This window comes from Corylus avellana, chromosome ca10 (genome assembly GCF_901000735.1).
Source record: "Corylus avellana chromosome ca10, CavTom2PMs-1.0".
Classification (NCBI taxonomy): domain Eukaryota; kingdom Viridiplantae; phylum Streptophyta; class Magnoliopsida; order Fagales; family Betulaceae; genus Corylus; species Corylus avellana.
Window position 1 is genome coordinate 22020976 of NC_081550.1, and position 17261 is coordinate 22038236.

The 17261-nt window shown below is 35.4% G+C and overlaps 2 protein-coding genes across 6 annotated transcripts; one reads left to right on the forward strand and one right to left on the reverse strand.

Moving 5' to 3' along the window:
• Positions 1-734: 734 nt before the first annotated feature.
• LOC132163946 (putative tRNA pseudouridine synthase) lies at positions 735-6371 on the reverse strand. Of its 5 annotated transcripts, none has more exons than XM_059574333.1 (8): positions 6120-6371; positions 5959-5994; positions 5326-5438; positions 5052-5200; positions 4244-4388; positions 3129-3584; positions 1566-2000; positions 735-816 (listed from the first exon to the last, which is right to left on the reverse strand). In XM_059574333.1, exons 1-7 carry the CDS (start codon positions 6337-6339, stop codon positions 1581-1583), a joined length of 1539 nt encoding a protein of 512 aa, XP_059430316.1. In that variant the 5' UTR covers positions 6340-6371; the 3' UTR covers positions 735-816; positions 1566-1580. The 5 variants fall into 5 exon arrangements, with proteins under 5 accessions (XP_059430316.1, XP_059430317.1, XP_059430318.1 ...); XM_059574334.1 differs by having other exon boundaries at positions 753-822; XM_059574335.1 differs by having other exon boundaries at positions 812-828.
• A 910-nt stretch (positions 6372-7281) lies between these two features.
• On the forward strand, positions 7282-15664 carry LOC132163306 (protein TIC110, chloroplastic). The gene is made up of 15 exons (XM_059573546.1): positions 7282-7953; positions 8168-8227; positions 8415-8538; positions 8651-8719; positions 8817-8915; positions 9005-9071; positions 9420-9484; positions 9571-9665; positions 10108-10235; positions 10325-10425; positions 12070-12286; positions 12471-12625; positions 13705-13830; positions 13932-14927; positions 15091-15664. The coding sequence occupies exons 1-15, from the start codon at positions 7436-7438 to the stop codon at positions 15331-15333; spliced, it is 3063 nt and encodes a 1020-aa protein (XP_059429529.1). The 5' UTR covers positions 7282-7435; the 3' UTR covers positions 15334-15664.
• Positions 15665-17261: the final 1597 nt, after the last annotated feature.

Here is a 17261-nt window from a genome sequence, read left to right on the forward strand (position 1 = left end):
AAATAAATAAAACATTGGATAAGAATTAAGAAATAACAGATATTCATTTTCTTCAACAAGAAAAATGGAAAAATGGAACTAATTTCTGGTTTATTTTTCCTTTTTCATTATTAGATGTAGTAGCTTTATTAGGGTGAGCTCTTCATGTCCGTACACTATCTTGTTTCCATAAACGAATGAAAGTTTGAATAAAACTTAATGAGTGCTTCTTCAAATACGTTTCCAATGAAACTTCCTAGATCTTAATATGGGTTCGTTTGAGATTACAGTTTCAATAAGTACGACTTTAAAAATTGCATATTTAGAATCGCTACTTTTTAATATCGCAAAAGCGTTTGGTAAAACATGAGAAAAAAATAATTTTTTATCTAATATTTGTTATATGAAATCATGATTTTGATTTAAATTCACATTTTTTTTTCAAATAAACACCCAATAGCCTGCTTAAAGAAATCACAGATTATTTTTTTTATTTTTTTATTTTTATTATTTTATTTTTCTATTTTAGATTAAGTGCTTTTTAAATTGCAATACCAAATACTTTATGTTCTGCGATATCTTTTAAAAACGTAAATTATTCTTACAAAATCGTAATTCCAAAAACACCCTACTTATAGTATTTATATTCATTACCGCTCACATCCCCCTGTGCCTATTTTCGCAAAAGTTTAATCTAAAACGATATAGTTTATGGTTATCTTATTAAATACACAATGATATACAGAACATACAAGCACTGGTCCACCAAATGGTCAAATCGCAATGATGCCTATAGGTTGTAGCTTAGGCTGTAGCTGAAAAGATGACAATTTGACCCTGCAGCTAACGCTGTATTTTCAGCAAAACATCTCACGACATTATCATGCAACCTTTTCATTTTTCAAACAAATAAGAAGATAGGAGAAAATGATAAGGTGGTGCCAAAAAAAAGAGAATGATATGGTAGTCGAAAACTGGTACATGACTACCTACAAGTACATTATTGCTCTATTGTAAGACTGCAAAAATTTGAAGAAGAGTAAAAGTCCAAAATCCATATATAGTTTATTCCTATTATAGTTAATATTCTAGTGTTTTGAAGAAGAGTAAAAGTCCAAAATCCATATATAGTTTATTCCTATTATAGTTAATATTCTAGTGTTTTGAAGAAGAGTAAAAGTCCAAAATCCATATATAGTTTATTCCTATTATAGTTAATATTCTAGTGTTAAAACTCATTTGTTAAGAGATAATATTTAATCGTCTACGCAAGCATTTCATCTAGGGGTGACAATTTGTGTTCACATGTGAGATTCGGATCGTATCAAGATATGTATAAGACTATATAAATCACTATTAATTTAGCCTGCTAATTTTATGTTAGGTTCGGTTGTGTCAAAATTTCCTCTCATTTTACCGAAATGGTAGGGGACATTCTGCTGATCATTGAATTTGGCAAATAACAGAAGCACCCTTCAAAATGTGATGCGGCAAATATAGAGTAGCAATTATTTAATTGAATTGAACCGGATAACCCAATCCTAGGAAAAATAATTTTACATTTGAATCAGAGAGTAGCAATTTACCTCAATTTCATTGATTTATGACTGATGCAACAGTGTGCTACTCTGAAACTTTTCCTTCCACAACTTCCAAGCATTTCTGACTTCATCCAATTGTGCATCTGGAATGCTTGTATGCTCATCCAATTTTTCAACCCAGTCCTTCCAAGGAGAACTCGAAGGGTCCAAAAACTTTGAAACTTCAGGCAACATTACAGATGTGTAGAACTGGTCAACTGCTTTCAAAATTTCTTCTGATTCAACTATTGTCACCATTTCCGGCCTCTTTACATCTCCAGGTTTATTTCTGATAGAGAAACTATTTCCCCTCAAAATCAAAACTTCAGATGGGGCAAGGGGTACAACGATCCGTGAGAACTTGGCAAGTGACAATGTTATAATATCTCTAGGGAGTAAGCTGCGCTTTACTGCCACAGCAGTCCCAACCATTTTGCGGATCTATTGAAATGAATAATGACAAATGTTAAAAGATGTGGAATGAATTAGTAAAACAGGATCAAATTAGCTTTCTTTATTGTAAATTTCTTCATCAAGTACAAGGCAACCAAATAATAGCTAATGAATAAGCAGGAGTTCCAAGTCTGTCTGAGCTAAAGTACAATCAAATGACTAAAATGAGCAAAGGAGAAAGGATCTGAATCATGTGGCCCATAAATATGTAAATAGATGAGGGAAAAGGTGTCCATCTAGGACCATACCCATTACTGTAAGCTGGGAGATATCACTTAGATCCAAGATGGTAATTTTTAGAACAGAATGATTCGACACAATACAAATTAAATGGGTATCCGGAAGCAGCTTCAAGTAATAATTACACCAGAAGGCATTTAAATCATATACATTTCCAGAAGAACAGCAGTTGAAAAGATAACACATGCTACAGAGCTTCACTGAACTAAATACCTATTAATATCTCCTAAGAAGTACATGGTGTGAGGTTTAATCCATAGGGAAGGGTGTTGATTAGCAATCCAAAAGAAGTAGATGGTGATTGTTGCTTTCAGTAACTGCTTTTGAACTTGAGGTACTGCATGTAAAATTAATGGTAAACACCTATTTTAGTCCCTACAAAATTCACAAAATTCCAACTTGATCTCTAAAAAAAGTTTAATATTTTTCTTTAAAATGGCTACACCATGCAAATAATTGGCCTAGGATATATGTTAGGTCAATATAATTACTTTGACACTATACACTATCTTCCATCAAATTTGATCAAAGAAATGACTGAATTGCGTTTTTTAAAATTTATTCAAGGACTTGATTGTAACTTTTCAAACTTTTAGAACCAAACTAGAACTTCGTTGGTACTAAAATAGTCGTTTGCCCTAAAATTAATTACTGAGAAATTCTTATCGAAAGAAATAGGCAGATCCACCCTATATAAGTCACAATCACCTTAAGTCGCACCCAAATGTAATCAGAGTAAATATTATTTCTACACTTCCATGTGTATACTTCTACATTTCATTAAGTGGTATCTGAAACAAGATTAAATGGGATGTGCGAAAAAGGGATAGAAAAAAAGATAAAATAATTTCCTTCAGTTCTATTGCAAAGCCTTACTTGATGTAACATGAAAGACTCTCCCCATATAGAAAGCTCAACATAAGGAAATCCAAGTGATTTCTCCAGCTTTCCAGAAGAACAGCAAAAGATCTTTCTGAAGTGGGAAGCACTTATCCTGTCCTTCTCATCAGGTTCGTGTAACCATCTTGCAAGGACAGCTGAATTGGTAGTGTGAGCCTTCTGATCTTTTTCATGCTTATTGCAAGTGTCAGCTAGATGTTCATGAAAAACGTTGAATTCTGAAGAACTTTTGCTCATCCTCTCAGCATCTAGTGCAATTGCTTCATCAATCACAAAATCTTCATCTCCATCACTTTCCTCAAACTCACAGGCTGATGCCTCACTGGATGATCTTGCTTTCCCAGGAACATTACCATTTCCAAGTGATTGTTTTGCAGGAAACTGTTTCCTGTACTTGGACCGTACTGTATAATTGTGGAAAGGATGTTCTCCCTACAAATGGCATTCCCAAATATAAAAATTGGCTTACAAGTGACCTCTAGCATATAGGAATATATACGGTACCCATGGATCATAATTACAACAGACTACTCTCCATAAAGGCCAGAGCAACAAAGTTTAACTAATCATTGGAACCAGGCTTCTGTGAGGGCCCCAAAGAAGATTTAAAGAATTCTTAAATGAACAAATATCCAATGTTAATAATATGAGTAATAATATTGTCTTCCTCCCATGCATCATATCTTCTTTCACCATCCAAAAAGTGTGAACACCAGATGAAACATATGAAAAGATCTGAAACTAAGTTAAAAGCACGCCAGCATGCTTATAAACAAAACGTGGAGTGTAGCAAATAACTTGGGAGGCTGACACATGACTGTGTCAATAAAAGGACATGCAAAATTAAACCTTCCCTTACAAGAAAATCTGAATTCATTGTAGAGAGCAGATTTTCAACTTAATTGCTTACGAGTTATGTGCACTTAAAGACCATAGAAAACAACTAATAAGGCTGAAACAGAATGCGTGAACTAAAGTTCATGCAAAAAATTGTTAATTCCATTATAAAAAAGCAACTCGATTAGGTGTCAGCACTTCAAAACCAGAGAAACATTAATAAAGAAGAAAGAAAGAAAAGACAAATACCACACCTCAAACGCATTTAATATATTATTGAAGTCTGACAGATGATAATCAACCTCAGCTGTGCTAAAGTTACTTTTGATTCCAATGATTTCTGCAGGAAGGAGATAAGAATACTTCCGGAGATTACACTCCCTTCTAGGATCAAAGCTCCTAAAATATAAAGACAGATGACCGAAACCAAAGGATTAGAAGATAGAAAAGGACAGTAGCGAACACTTGTGAAAAAGAACTTCATGCCATGAGTAACTCTATATTTCACAGACTTTCAGGTAAACTAAAATCGTTAACCTATTTTGGGTTCTTTCCACAAACAATGAGAAAAATAATTTCTAACTATAAAGCAAATACCTCAAGGTCTGAACAATCACAAGTCAACATTGAGGCCCTCATCTAATAATTTGGTATAATAACATTTGAGAAAATCTTTTCTTTGCTTTTATTAAATGATATCTATTTCTGCCCTTCTTAGTAAGGCATGATAGGAATCATAATTTGGAGGCAGAAATAAGATATGACAAAAAGGAAGAGCGAGCCAAAACAAGCCAAATCATGTCATATACAGAAACAGTTTGCAAGTGATTTAGTAGCCTAAAGACGGTCCAACTGAGGAAGTAATTACAATAGATTAATTCATTAACAACTCTTACCCCAATTCATATATGCAACAAGTGAAACGAGTAACTTTTCAAGTTAAAAAGGAGCACATTTTCATGATCCTAATCCATCATCAAGATATTAGAAATCCTCCATATTTAACAACATTATTCACAGGATTTCTAATACGAAGAAAAACAGCAAAATCCAAGGTCTTACTTCTGTGCAGGCAAAATGCTAAAGACTTTTATATTTTTAGGAAGATGAGAGTTGATGTAATTTGCAAGAGCCATGCCATAGGGATCTTCTTTCCATGCATTTTCAGGGATTTCCATTTTCAATGATATAGTCGTTGCCAAGGAGTGCACCTAAAAAGTGCGTAAATCGCCACGAAACATGAAAAATAATCAGCAACCTCATGTTGTACGCAGATAAATAGTAAAAACATAATGCAAAAAAAAACTAATCCACAAAAACTAGTTTACAAAATTACTCCTTTATCAGTACGGCTACTTCTTGCCCACGCAATTTTGTAGAGATTCCCGTAATTACTATCACTAATCCCACCAGCCTTAAATATGGCCCCCTCCAATTCTCCTTCAATTGCTACATATCAAAAATTGTAATGCTTTTAGCAACAACCATGTTAAATTACCAGTTAATCCTAAAAGCTTAAGCTGATTCGATCATTTAATTAATATTCCAACACTTTTCCTTCACACATAGGCTCAAACTCTTCCATGATAAAATGATGTCCAACACATGAAATATTTAATTGAAATGAGCGATTCATTACGAAGATAATGTTCAACCTTAGGACCTTTGTTCTCATACCATGCTAAATTATAAATTATCCTAAAATTTAAGCCATTAATAAATTGTGAATTTAATTATTTAATTAACATTCTAACAAATCTTTCAAAAAAAAAAAAAACATTCTAACAAATCCCTTCGAGCTATGGCAAGCTGATTGAACTAGTATTTATTCTACATAGTCAATGTGTTTAAAAGATAATTTGAATAACAAGCATAAAAAACAAAATCCAAAAGTAAAATCAAATGAACGCGTTGAGGATTTCTAATTAAGCAATAATCTACAGAGTCGAAAAGAAACGAAGAATCTTACTGGATAATGAGGAATCGTGTCGTTGCATTTGCAGACCTGAACGAAATGTATGCACGGTAGAAAAAAAATAAAAAAACAAATTAAATTAATACACTAGAAAGAAAAATAAAAAACCAAAAAATAATAATAATAATAGATAGAGAGAGAGTAAAAGAAGTGACCTCTGTAATCGGATCCGACGTAGCCGACCCGAATGACGACTTTCTTTTTGCGGAAAGGTTGCCATTTGTGGGTGGAAGAAGAAGAAGAAGAAGAAGAAGAACAGTGTGGTCGTAGGGGTAGTATTGAGATTCTGAAAAGTCTGAAGTTCGGGGTTGGGGTTGAGTGTGGGTTTTTGCGGAGGTATGGGGAGAGCGGGAAACGAAGAGATGAGATGGCCATGCGGAAGGAGCGAGCTGAATCGAGTGTGTCTGGCTGAGGTGTGAACGGGTTGGCTTGTGTGTAGCCCCATATGGGTGGCTGATTAGGTCCCCAAAACGACCACCGTTTTAAGTACGGATTAAGTCCCCAAATTTTATAATAAAGTTGTGTAGAAAATTTAAATTTAAATAATGAATTGTGATTTTTAAGAGATACATCATTCTTTTGAGGGACACAATAATGACTTATAGCATTATTCATAATGTGTTGAGCTTTTGTTCAAGAGAGTTGCCACAAAGTATTTTTGGCATAAGGGAATTAAACCTTAAACTTTATGTTTTATGATGTATCAAGGTCAAGTAACCTATCACTCAACTCAAACCAACCCCATGAGATTAATGTTAGACATTTAAAAAGAAAAAAAAAACACTTAAAACGTGTCAGGTAAGTGTAAAATGAAGATGAGAAATAAGCGTGAAAATAACATTATTATATTAGATAGATAGTTCAGATTGAAAAACACAAATTTGAAAATACAAAAAGAGAGGTGTTAGGATAGCCAAACATTACTAACCGCCCATCAAAAGCAAACCACGCTCTTTTTGTCCAGGAAAATGATCATCTGCATTTAAAATTTTTTTATTTATTTATTTTATTTAGTACATTTTAAAAAGTAGTATTATCTAAAATTTTTAATGATGATAGTGCATTTAGCGCACTACCTTACAAGAATCATTTTCCGTCTTGAAAAATGGTAACTTGACCGCTACTAAACTTATTGAAAATAGCTAAACTTTTATTATTATAAAATCGGGCCACCCCACCTTTTTTCTTTGAATTAATTTGTTGATTTTCCTTTTTCCTGAATTGCTTAAAAAAAAAAAAAAACCCAATAGGTCCATGGCAATGATGGCACCATTGTGCGATAAACGCATAAGAATACCAACATATCCGTTTCCTATAATTATTTTGTCGTTAGCAATCTATCTACTCTTCTCCCTATCCTCTTCTTCTTTCACTCTCACTGTCTTCGTTAAACCCTAAAGAAAAACCTTCCATTTCCTTAGCACACTCCGCCCACGACGTCGTTCCGGGACCTCCGTTCGTAGAGGGAGCCATGAACCCCTCTACTCTCTTCGCTTCTCCCTCTACTCCTCACCGTTCCGTTCTCTACTCCCCGTTCCTCAACCCCCTCCCCCTCCGTTTCACCACACACTCCAAAAAACTCACCCTCAAACGACGCCTTTCCCGAGCCTCAATCAATTCCTCCGCCGAAGATCAATCCGCCCCCTCCACGTCACCACCCCCTCCCAACAATGTCTTTGGCGGCAAGAGGGAGCTCACGGGGATTCAGCCTCTGGTGGCCACGTTATCACCGCCAATTAGATTAGCTAGCTCGGCTCTGATCCTCGGCGCGGCGATCGCTGCTGGCTACGGCTTGGGGTCTCGGTTCGGCAAGTCTCAGACGGCGGCGCTGGGTGGCGCCGTGGTGCTCGGCGCAGCCGGTGGAGCTGCCGGGTATGCTCTTAATGCCTGCGCACCGGATGTCGCCACCGCGGATTTGCACAATTACGTGGCCGGCCACAGCGACCCGCGGGCCGTGAAGAAGGAGGATATCGAAACGATTGCTAAAAAGTCAGTTTGATTAAGACTCTTATCTGGTTGATTATCATAATTGATTAGTGTAATTGACGTTTTAGATATAGTTTTGTTAGTATTGGTGAATTCGTTTCCATTGGTTCAAGAACTCTAATATGTAATTTATATTGAAGTTCTGACACATTTATCGACTTAATTTTGTTGTAGTTTCGCCATAGTAGCTGTTCTGATTTCCTTATTTGATTTTCAGATATGGAGTGAGCAAGGAAGATGAGGCATTCAATGCTGAGCTTTGTGATATATATTGCCAGTGAGTCGAAATCAATTTTTCGTTTTTTAAATTAAGTTGTACACATATATGAGCAAATGAAATGTATACAAATTTTGTGTATATGCCGACTATTTTGTATGTGAGATGTGGTTTGAGATTCCTATATGTTTAGTTGGTTTATCTTGTGAATTTCTTGGTTAATTTTCTATTTGGATTGGATGTTTAGGTTCGTGTCTTCCGTTCTTCCTCCAGGAGGGGAAGAGCTCAAAGGTGACGAAGTTGATACGATAATCAACTTTAAAAAAGCATTGGGCATTGATGACCCAGATGCTGCAGCAATGCATATGGAGGTACATCTTACATTTTATTGTGGCATTTATTTCAGAGTTTGAGAATGCTTAAGGTTTTATGTGAACCAGATTTCAAATATTACTGGGGTTGATGCTGCTTGTGGCTTTGCAGATTGGTAGGCGAATCTTTAGGCAACGGCTTGAAACTGGAGATCGAGATGCTGGCATAGAGGAACGTCGGGTAGGTCATGTGTGCTAGTTTTCTTGACTATTGTCTACTAATCTCAAGGATTTGAGTTGAAGATATGGAGCTTGACCATTATTAATCTCCAGTGCAGGCATTTCAGAAGCTCATTTATGTTTCAACTCTTGTGTTTGGAGAAGCATCGTCTTTTCTTTTACCTTGGAAACGTGTTTTCAAGGTCACTGATTCCCAGGTGATTGATCATTAATCCTTAACTTTAGTTTCTTAACCATTTTTCTGTCATTAATTTACTGGGTGGGCAATAATAATCTTTTCTGCCAGGTTGAGATTGCTATCCGCGATAATGCCCAGCGGTTGTATGCTTCTAAGCTAAAATCAGTTGGCCGAGGTAAATACATTATGCATTAAGGTCTTTGTGAGTGGCTAGTAGGATTGTTGTATTGTCTTAGCTGGTGTTTGAGTTAAGCAAGATTGCAAACGCTGATCAGTTTACACAGTACTGATTACTTTCTTAAGCAAGGTGCCAATTGTATTTGATATACATCCAGTTTCTTGAACATTAACTATTGACTATATACTCATTACTTTTCTTTTCCATGCTAGGTTATTGTTTCATATAGTTATATGGTTGAATACTTTGGTGAATGATTTCATTTGTGGGTTTCTACTTGCAATCTTTAACGGTCATATTTGGTTTAAACTCTGAATACAAAGAAATGCTTATATATTGCTTTAGATATCGATGCGGAGCAGCTTGTTAGCCTTAGAGAAGCACAACGTTCATATCAAATTTCTGATGAGGTATCTTTTCCATTCTTTTGTTGTTGAGAGGATTTATGTAGCTGGTTTGTAATTGTTCTCTATGTGATATGTCCTATTCATTGCAGCTTGCCATGGACTTGTTTAGGGAGCGAACAAGAAGACTGGTTGAGGAAAATATTTCAGCAGCACTCAGTATACTCAAGTCCAGGACAAGATCAGTGTATGGTCACAACTGTTTAAAATAATTCATGCTTACAGATGGTTTCGTATATCTCAAAATCAGCCATGTTTTTTGTGTTTTTTTTTTTTTTTGATATAACTACATTTTGTCTAACAGGATGGTCTTTTCTTCTGTACTCAAATCATAATAATATTTTCCTAACCACTTCTGTATACACTTGTATGCCATTGTGTGCCCCTTCCCCCCTCCCTTTTTTTTTTTTGTTTTGATAGATTCATTTACTCATCAATTTTTATCTCCTTCAATAATTTTATCTAAGAGTGTGCTTCTGTTCCTGTGTATGCTTTCTGTTGCGAATTTTATTGTAAAAGGATCTTCTGCTCCTTTTTATTTGAGTCTTATTGGAGGTTTTGGTTTGCTATATCATTAGTAGTTTGTTATCTGTATCATTTTTACCATCTAACAAAAATAGGGTTTCCAGCAGGACTGTCACAGAAGTTGTGAAAGAGCTTGACAAGATACTAGCTTTTAACAGTTTGCTTATCTCACTGAAGAACCATCCGAATGCAGATCAGTTTGCCTCTGGGGTTGGTCCGGTTTCTTTACTAGGTATGGATCCTAACTCTGAGCTTTTGCTTGAATGGTCAGGTTGGACATTATGATTTTATGAGCTGGTATTGATTTGTATCTTTGGCTAGGTGGTGAGTATGAGGGTGACAGAAAGATGGATGACTTGAACCTCCTTTATAGAGCATATGTTACAGATTCTTTATCTAATGGTCGCATGGAAGAAAATAAGGTGAACAAACACTGATAGTTCTCTTTATGTCTTGACTTAATGCTATATTTCCTTTTATTCTTTATAAACTAGAAATTGAATGTCAAATTATTGTTGCAATGAAAATATTCTTTTCTTTTAAGCAATTTTGTACTTATTTTTGTGAGAATGTGATTACCAAGATTACTTTAAAAAAATAATAATAATAAAATAAATAAATAAAAAAACAAAAGAATGTGATCGCCAAGCTTGTTTTCTTGCTCTTTCTTAGTTGACTAACCCAGTTTTTTTTTTTTTTGGAGCTAATAGTGCCTTTTAAAACATTCATAACAAACCCTCGAATTTCTAAATTTATTCTTGAATGTTCTTAATGTTATAATCTTACCTAAACCAGTCTTTGGTAAACCCGCCTAATTCTTTATTATGCTGCTGGAAGCTTGATAGATGCTATTTCCTTTTTCTTTTATCTTTTTTTTTTCCCTCTCTTTTAATAAGCCAAGTCATAGGTTGATCTCTAAATTCATCTTTCTAATGCTGTTAACAACTTGGTCATTTATCTCTTATCATATTGTAATGGGGAGTCAGCTCCATTCCTCTGTTTGGTATTAACTTTTTCAAGATTTTTTTTTTTTTTTCATTCTCACAGCTTACAAAATGGCACTATAAAAAGAGAACTTCTAGATAATTTGTTTTTTGGTCCTATTCTAGAAAACTAGCCATATAGAACTTATTCTATATAGATTTCGTGAAGTTCATTCTAGCTGAATAGAACTTATTAAAAGTTCATCTAGTGTCTTCTATTTCTAGTATTTTCTTTTTGCGGCCTTTCATTAAGTAGATCAAAGGGTGGTTCATTTAACCTTCGTATTTAGAAGTGGGTCCTTAACAAAGGTAGACTCCATAGCCTAATCCTAGGAGGTTGTGTGTCAAGAGACCCGATCGCGCCAGATTGAATACTTTGAGGTGCACAAAATCAATATTTAAGGACAATGCTATTGCTTGAGTATATATCATTGTGAGATATTTCCTTGCTCTAATTTTATTCTCTTGCATTCTATTTATTTTATTATTAATTTTTGGATTAATATTATTTAGTATCAACAAGAACTTTGAACTTTTTTTTTTTATTAGTAATTGAGATATCATTTAAAACATAAAACGCTCCTAAGTACACAGGAAGTATACAAGAGAAGCCACCTAGCTAGTAGGAGCAAAAAGAACAACAAGAAAATCATGATAACTAATCATCAAAAGAGAAATAAAAGCAATTGTCCAAAGATACAATATGCTGAAAAATAAAGACTTAATTTCATAAAACATCCTCTAACTTAATAGACGAGATCAAATTTCATCTCCTTATTAATATTGGGTTGTGCCTTTTGCGCTTTTAATAAATTGTAATTATTTATAAAAAAAAAATATTTGTCTATTTGAGTAAAGACACATGTATCTGCAACAAACTGTGATAAATAATAAAATGTTTATAAAACTATAATTGGTGAGTGAATCTCATTTCTTGGTGTTGGAGAGAGAATTTTCTACGATAGTGTAAATAATATGGTATTTCTTATAACCAATTAAAATAATGCTTTATTGTTTTTGTGCTTTATTCAGGTTTATTCCTAATCCTCCTGTTATTAATTCATACGTATGTTTTGGATGTAGCTTGCTGCGTTAAATCAATTGAAGAATATATTTGGTTTAGGCAAACGGCAAGCAGAAGCCATCACACTAGATATTACCTCCAAGGTATACCGTAAGCGACTTGCACAGGCTGTTACTGGTGGTGATTTAGAAATGGCAGATAGCAAAGCAGCCTTCCTTCAAAATCTCTGTGACGAGCTGCACTTCGATCCACAAAAGGCCAGTGAGATTCATGAAGGTAATTGATATATATATATATATTGCAAAAAGTTTTGTCTAGGTTTCTGTATAGTTATGCAATATGTATCATTCAAACTTGATTATTTTGTTAAATGTTCTATCTGCTTCATTAATTGCTAGATATGTCTTTGTCTTTATTGTTCTTTTGGCAATAGTACCTGACATATCTGTTTTGTCTTAAGAAATTTACCGGCAAAAACTTGAGCAATGCGTAGCTGATGGAGAACTTGATGAGAATGATGTTTCTGCCTTGCTGAGGTTACGTGTCATGCTCTGTATACCTCAGCAGATTGTTGAAGCAGCCCACTCAGATATCTGTGGCAGTTTGTTTGAAAAGGTAACATTTTTTTGGTTTCATTTATCTTCTTTTGTCATGTAACATATCTGGTTGTCAAATCATAAGTATATGTTTACTGTTCTGTGTTGTATTATGACATATCAACTTGAATCCATCTGTTTCCCTATTCATGGTGCACCTCCATCCCAAGTCTTATACATTTACATGAGAGTTAGAATTATAGAGGTTGATGGGATGCTGGAAATATCTTATGTTTTTATGACTGGGCACTGAGCAGTACTATTAGCCTGTTGTTTAGAGCAGGGGCATTACCAGATTATGCCTTGAAATGCTTCAAATTTCAGTTGAGGACAAATTTTAGCAAAACATATAGCGGCTCTCCTAAAGCCCCCCAAAACTCAAGTATATACAATCCCATCCTTAACTTGGTCTCCAATGCAAAATTTCTGTTTCTGCCCCCTAGGTTTAGAGATTGATGTGGGTAAGCAGTGCATCCTTCTCATTGCTGGATCAAATTAGTTGGTTATCAAAGGCCAGTTCTATTATTTTCTTTTGCTGCTGTTAGTATGGTAAGTAGAAAGGCAAGCTGAAATTTTGATTTTATGGAGGATTTAAATCGATTTGTGATTCCAAATGGTGATCAATATGGTGCACCATGTTTCAGCCATTGCAACTGTTTCTTGATCGCTAGTACCAGAGACAAATGCTCTGGGAATTTCTCGAGGGATGATTCCATCTCAAAGACATACTAACATTTGTGTCAGACATTGTAAATGGAAATTGTTGCTCACAATACCAATAATGAAGTTATTTTGGAATGAGTTTGTTTAAAACCAATAAACATCGTATTTTTTGGAAGCATTTTGTTTGCTAGTTAGACATTTAGTTTGTGATCGGACAGTGTTTTCTGGTTTCAGTTTTTGTATAAATTAATTTCTTCGAAGACTTGTTGATTGCAATACAGTAAAATAAATAGATGCTTTGATATGAGTAAACATTACGTGATTTTGTATTTTGTTTGTCTACCTATCAATTGTTTTTTTTTTTTTCTACCACAAAATGATGTAATTGATAGTATTGTTGTTGACCAATATGCTGGATTATGTATTATTTTCCAGGCAGTGAAGGATGCAATTTCAGCTGGTGTTGATGGTTATGATGCTGATGTCAAGAAATCTGTGCAAAAGGCAGCACATGGCTTAAGGCTGACTAAGGAACTTGCCATGTCTATTGCGAGCAAGGCAGTAAGTATCCACTTTGAGAGCTTCACATTGACGGTTTAGAGATGAAGTTCTGAATCCATATTTATGCATGTTCTCCTTTTCTTCAAATTACTTTTATGCAGGTCCGAAAGATTTTCATCAACTACATAAAACGAGCACGGGCTGCTGGGAGCCGTACTGAGTCAGCAAAAGAACTTAAGAAGATGATAGCTTTCAACACTTTGGTTGTAACTGAGTTATTGGCGGATATAAAAGGGGAATCATCTGACACCCCATCAGAAGAACCTGTAAAGGAGGAAGAGAAACCAGTTGTTGAACAAGTTGAAGAACAAGTTGAAGAGGATGAGGAATGGGAATCTATTCAGTCGCTTAGGAAAATAAGACCTGGTAAGGAACTTACTGCTAAGATGGGGAAGCCTGGCCAGACAGAGATAACTCTCAAAGATGACCTTCCAGAAAGAGATAGGACTGACCTCTACAAGACATATTTGCTTTTTTGTCTTACTGGTGAAGTGAGAAAGATTCCATTTGGTGCTCAGATCACAACAAAAAAGGATGATTCAGAGTTTGTTCTACTAAATCAGCTTGGTGGGATCCTTGGTTTGAGTACTAAGGAGATCGTGGAAGTACATAGGAGTCTAGCTGAGCAGGCTTTTAGGCAACAGGCTGAGGTGATTTTAGCTGATGGACAGTTGACAAAAGCCAGAGTAGAGCAGCTAGATCAGTTGCAGAAGCAAGTTGGTTTGCCTCCACAATATGCACAGAAGATAATAAAGAGCATAACCACTACGAAAATGGCAGCTGCCATCGAAACAGCTGTTGGTCAGGGAAGGCTTACTATAAAGCAGATAAGAGAACTTAAGGAAGCAGGTGTCGAATTAGATAACATGATATCTGAGAGCTTGCGAGAGAATCTCTTCAAAAAAACTGTTGATGACATTTTCTCATCTGGCACTGGCGAGTTCACTGAGGAAGAAGTCTATGAAAAAATCCCATCAGATCTCAGCATTAATGCTGAGAAGGCAAAAAGTGTTGTTATTGAGCTTGCACGAACTAGATTAGCAAATTCTTTAGTTCAAGCCGTGTCACTGCTAAGGCAGAGAAATCGACAAGGAGTGGTATGGAGTTTTATGAACTTATTATTCCTGTTGTTTTTATTGATTTGTTTCACAAGGAATTCTTATCATATTTATACTTCGATGGTGGTCATTTAATGATTTGTGCTAATCCTGTAGTGTTGTGTAGAAGGATATGTTTGATGGCTTCTTTCTTCTGGTGCAGGTTTCCTCTCTTAATGATTTGCTGGCGTGTGACAAAGCTGTACCTTCCAAGCCGCTGTCATGGGAGGTGCCAGAGGAGCTAGCTGATCTATATGCTATATACCTCAACAGTGAGCCAGCACCAGAGAAACTGTCTCGTGTGCAGTATCTGTTGGGGATCGACGATTCAACGGCGGATGCTCTCCGGGAAATGGGAGATAGAACACTTTCTGTAGGTTCAGAAGAAGAGAAATTTGTATTTTGAGTGTGGTAAGATAGCAAATAGCAAATAGCTTTGTTAGGCGGCACCATTGAAGGGGCAATAAGCAGCTGCCTGATTGGCTCACTTCATCTGCTAGCTTTTTTCTTCGAGTAAGGAAGAGAGAATCATTATGTTGTTGTGAAGACAAGTTTTTGGCGTGAAATTAGATGAAAATCATCAGTATAGCTACTTTTCAATGGCACATTACCTGAAATCCGGCATAGCCACAGAAGAATCAATAGATCTGCTTAGTATATTTTGACACAGCTGTCTCCAAGCAAATCTTGAATATTTTTGAGGTTATTAATATGTTTTAGATCACTCGTTTTAACTATTTGGTTACTCGGGCTAAATTATTGGCTTACAGCATCCATTTCTAGGTCTTGCTTATGTTCTTAAAGTTAGGATTGAGAAAATTCTTTCAATTCAGTCTATTAAGTTAACATTTGTCAACATGATTTTCACATGTTCTTAAGACATATCAATCTAATACCAGTTTCGTAGGACGTATCAAGGCATGAATATAAGACTATGTAAGTCAACTATAATAACTTGTTATGTTCGTGTCGAATTTGCGAATTGTGGTTAGATTTAGGCGCCGCAAAGAGGCAAGTAGGCGGGGTTCTTTTTGTCTTGTTGACTATGCTAAGCTTAAGTATAGGTTCAATAATTAATGTACAGTGTTGGCTCTGCATGGTCATAAGAGGGCTTCTGGAGCCTAGTCCGAAGATACCAGAATCTAACTATGCGTTAGACTTTGGCATTGTGGTACCTTTTAGTCGGTGCACCCAGCAGTCAAAAATGAAGTTTTCTCGCCATTCAACCACTCAACCATTATCCAAACTCTTTTAGTATTTTCTTTGTCAATTGTCACCGCTCTTCCACCAAAGAAAATAAGTATAATTCTCAATTATTTCTCACATTCAATGATGTTAAGCAATATGCACTTCTAGAACTATTTCCATATCATTTTAGGAACGTTGTTAGCTAGGGGTGTTATAATTTTTATTACAAGTCTCTTACAAATTGACGTGACAATCTACATGTTATTTGTTACATCAGCCACTAAACAATTAAATTTATCTGTCAAATTTTGTTGCTTCAATTTTTTTCATTCATGTGGGTACCACATGACCCTCATAGGGATTATCCCGTGAATTTATAAAAGGTACTATAAAAGTTATGGTATTCCAAGCATTTTTCTATAGTAAAAATCATAACTATCCAAATATTTTTCCTCATTTTAATGATGAAAGTTTAAAAATACTGCTCTTATAGCACCTTGGTGTCAATATCATGACTTCGTGTAGGTTGACCACGACGAACAACAAAACCATCTTAGGAAACCAGGGCGCATGGCAGTTTTGTTGACCATGATGCCATGTTCCTACCATTATCATTTTTGCTGCCCGAATTTGCGAGGGCTTTGGGGGAATAATACAAAAAGATGCCAAGGCGTGGGATACATCATGCTTTCTTGCCATCTTTATTTGAGCGACAAATATTAGAAATTATATTTTTATTTTATTTTATTGATGTGACACTATCAATCAATTTTTACATTAGTTACTATTGAAAAAAATGATTCATAAAATTAATTTATAGTATCGCATCAATAAAATGAGATAAAATTAAATAGACATACTTTTATGAAACTAAACTGTGTTTGTGCGGAGCGAGAAGAGAAGAAAAGGAAAACATAATGAATTAAGTTAGCGTTCCTCCTTTGTGATTGTGGATGTATTTTTTAAGGGAGAAATGATTTCTAGAGTCTTGTAAAAGAAGAGTCCCACATATAAAAGAGAAAAATATGGGCGCATGCACCAATACATGCACGTGTATGACTGTGGGCTTTAGGACGCATGAAGCATATCGTGGGACTTTAATCGCGCACTTGGCACTTGGAACGATCATTTCTATGAATAGCTCAC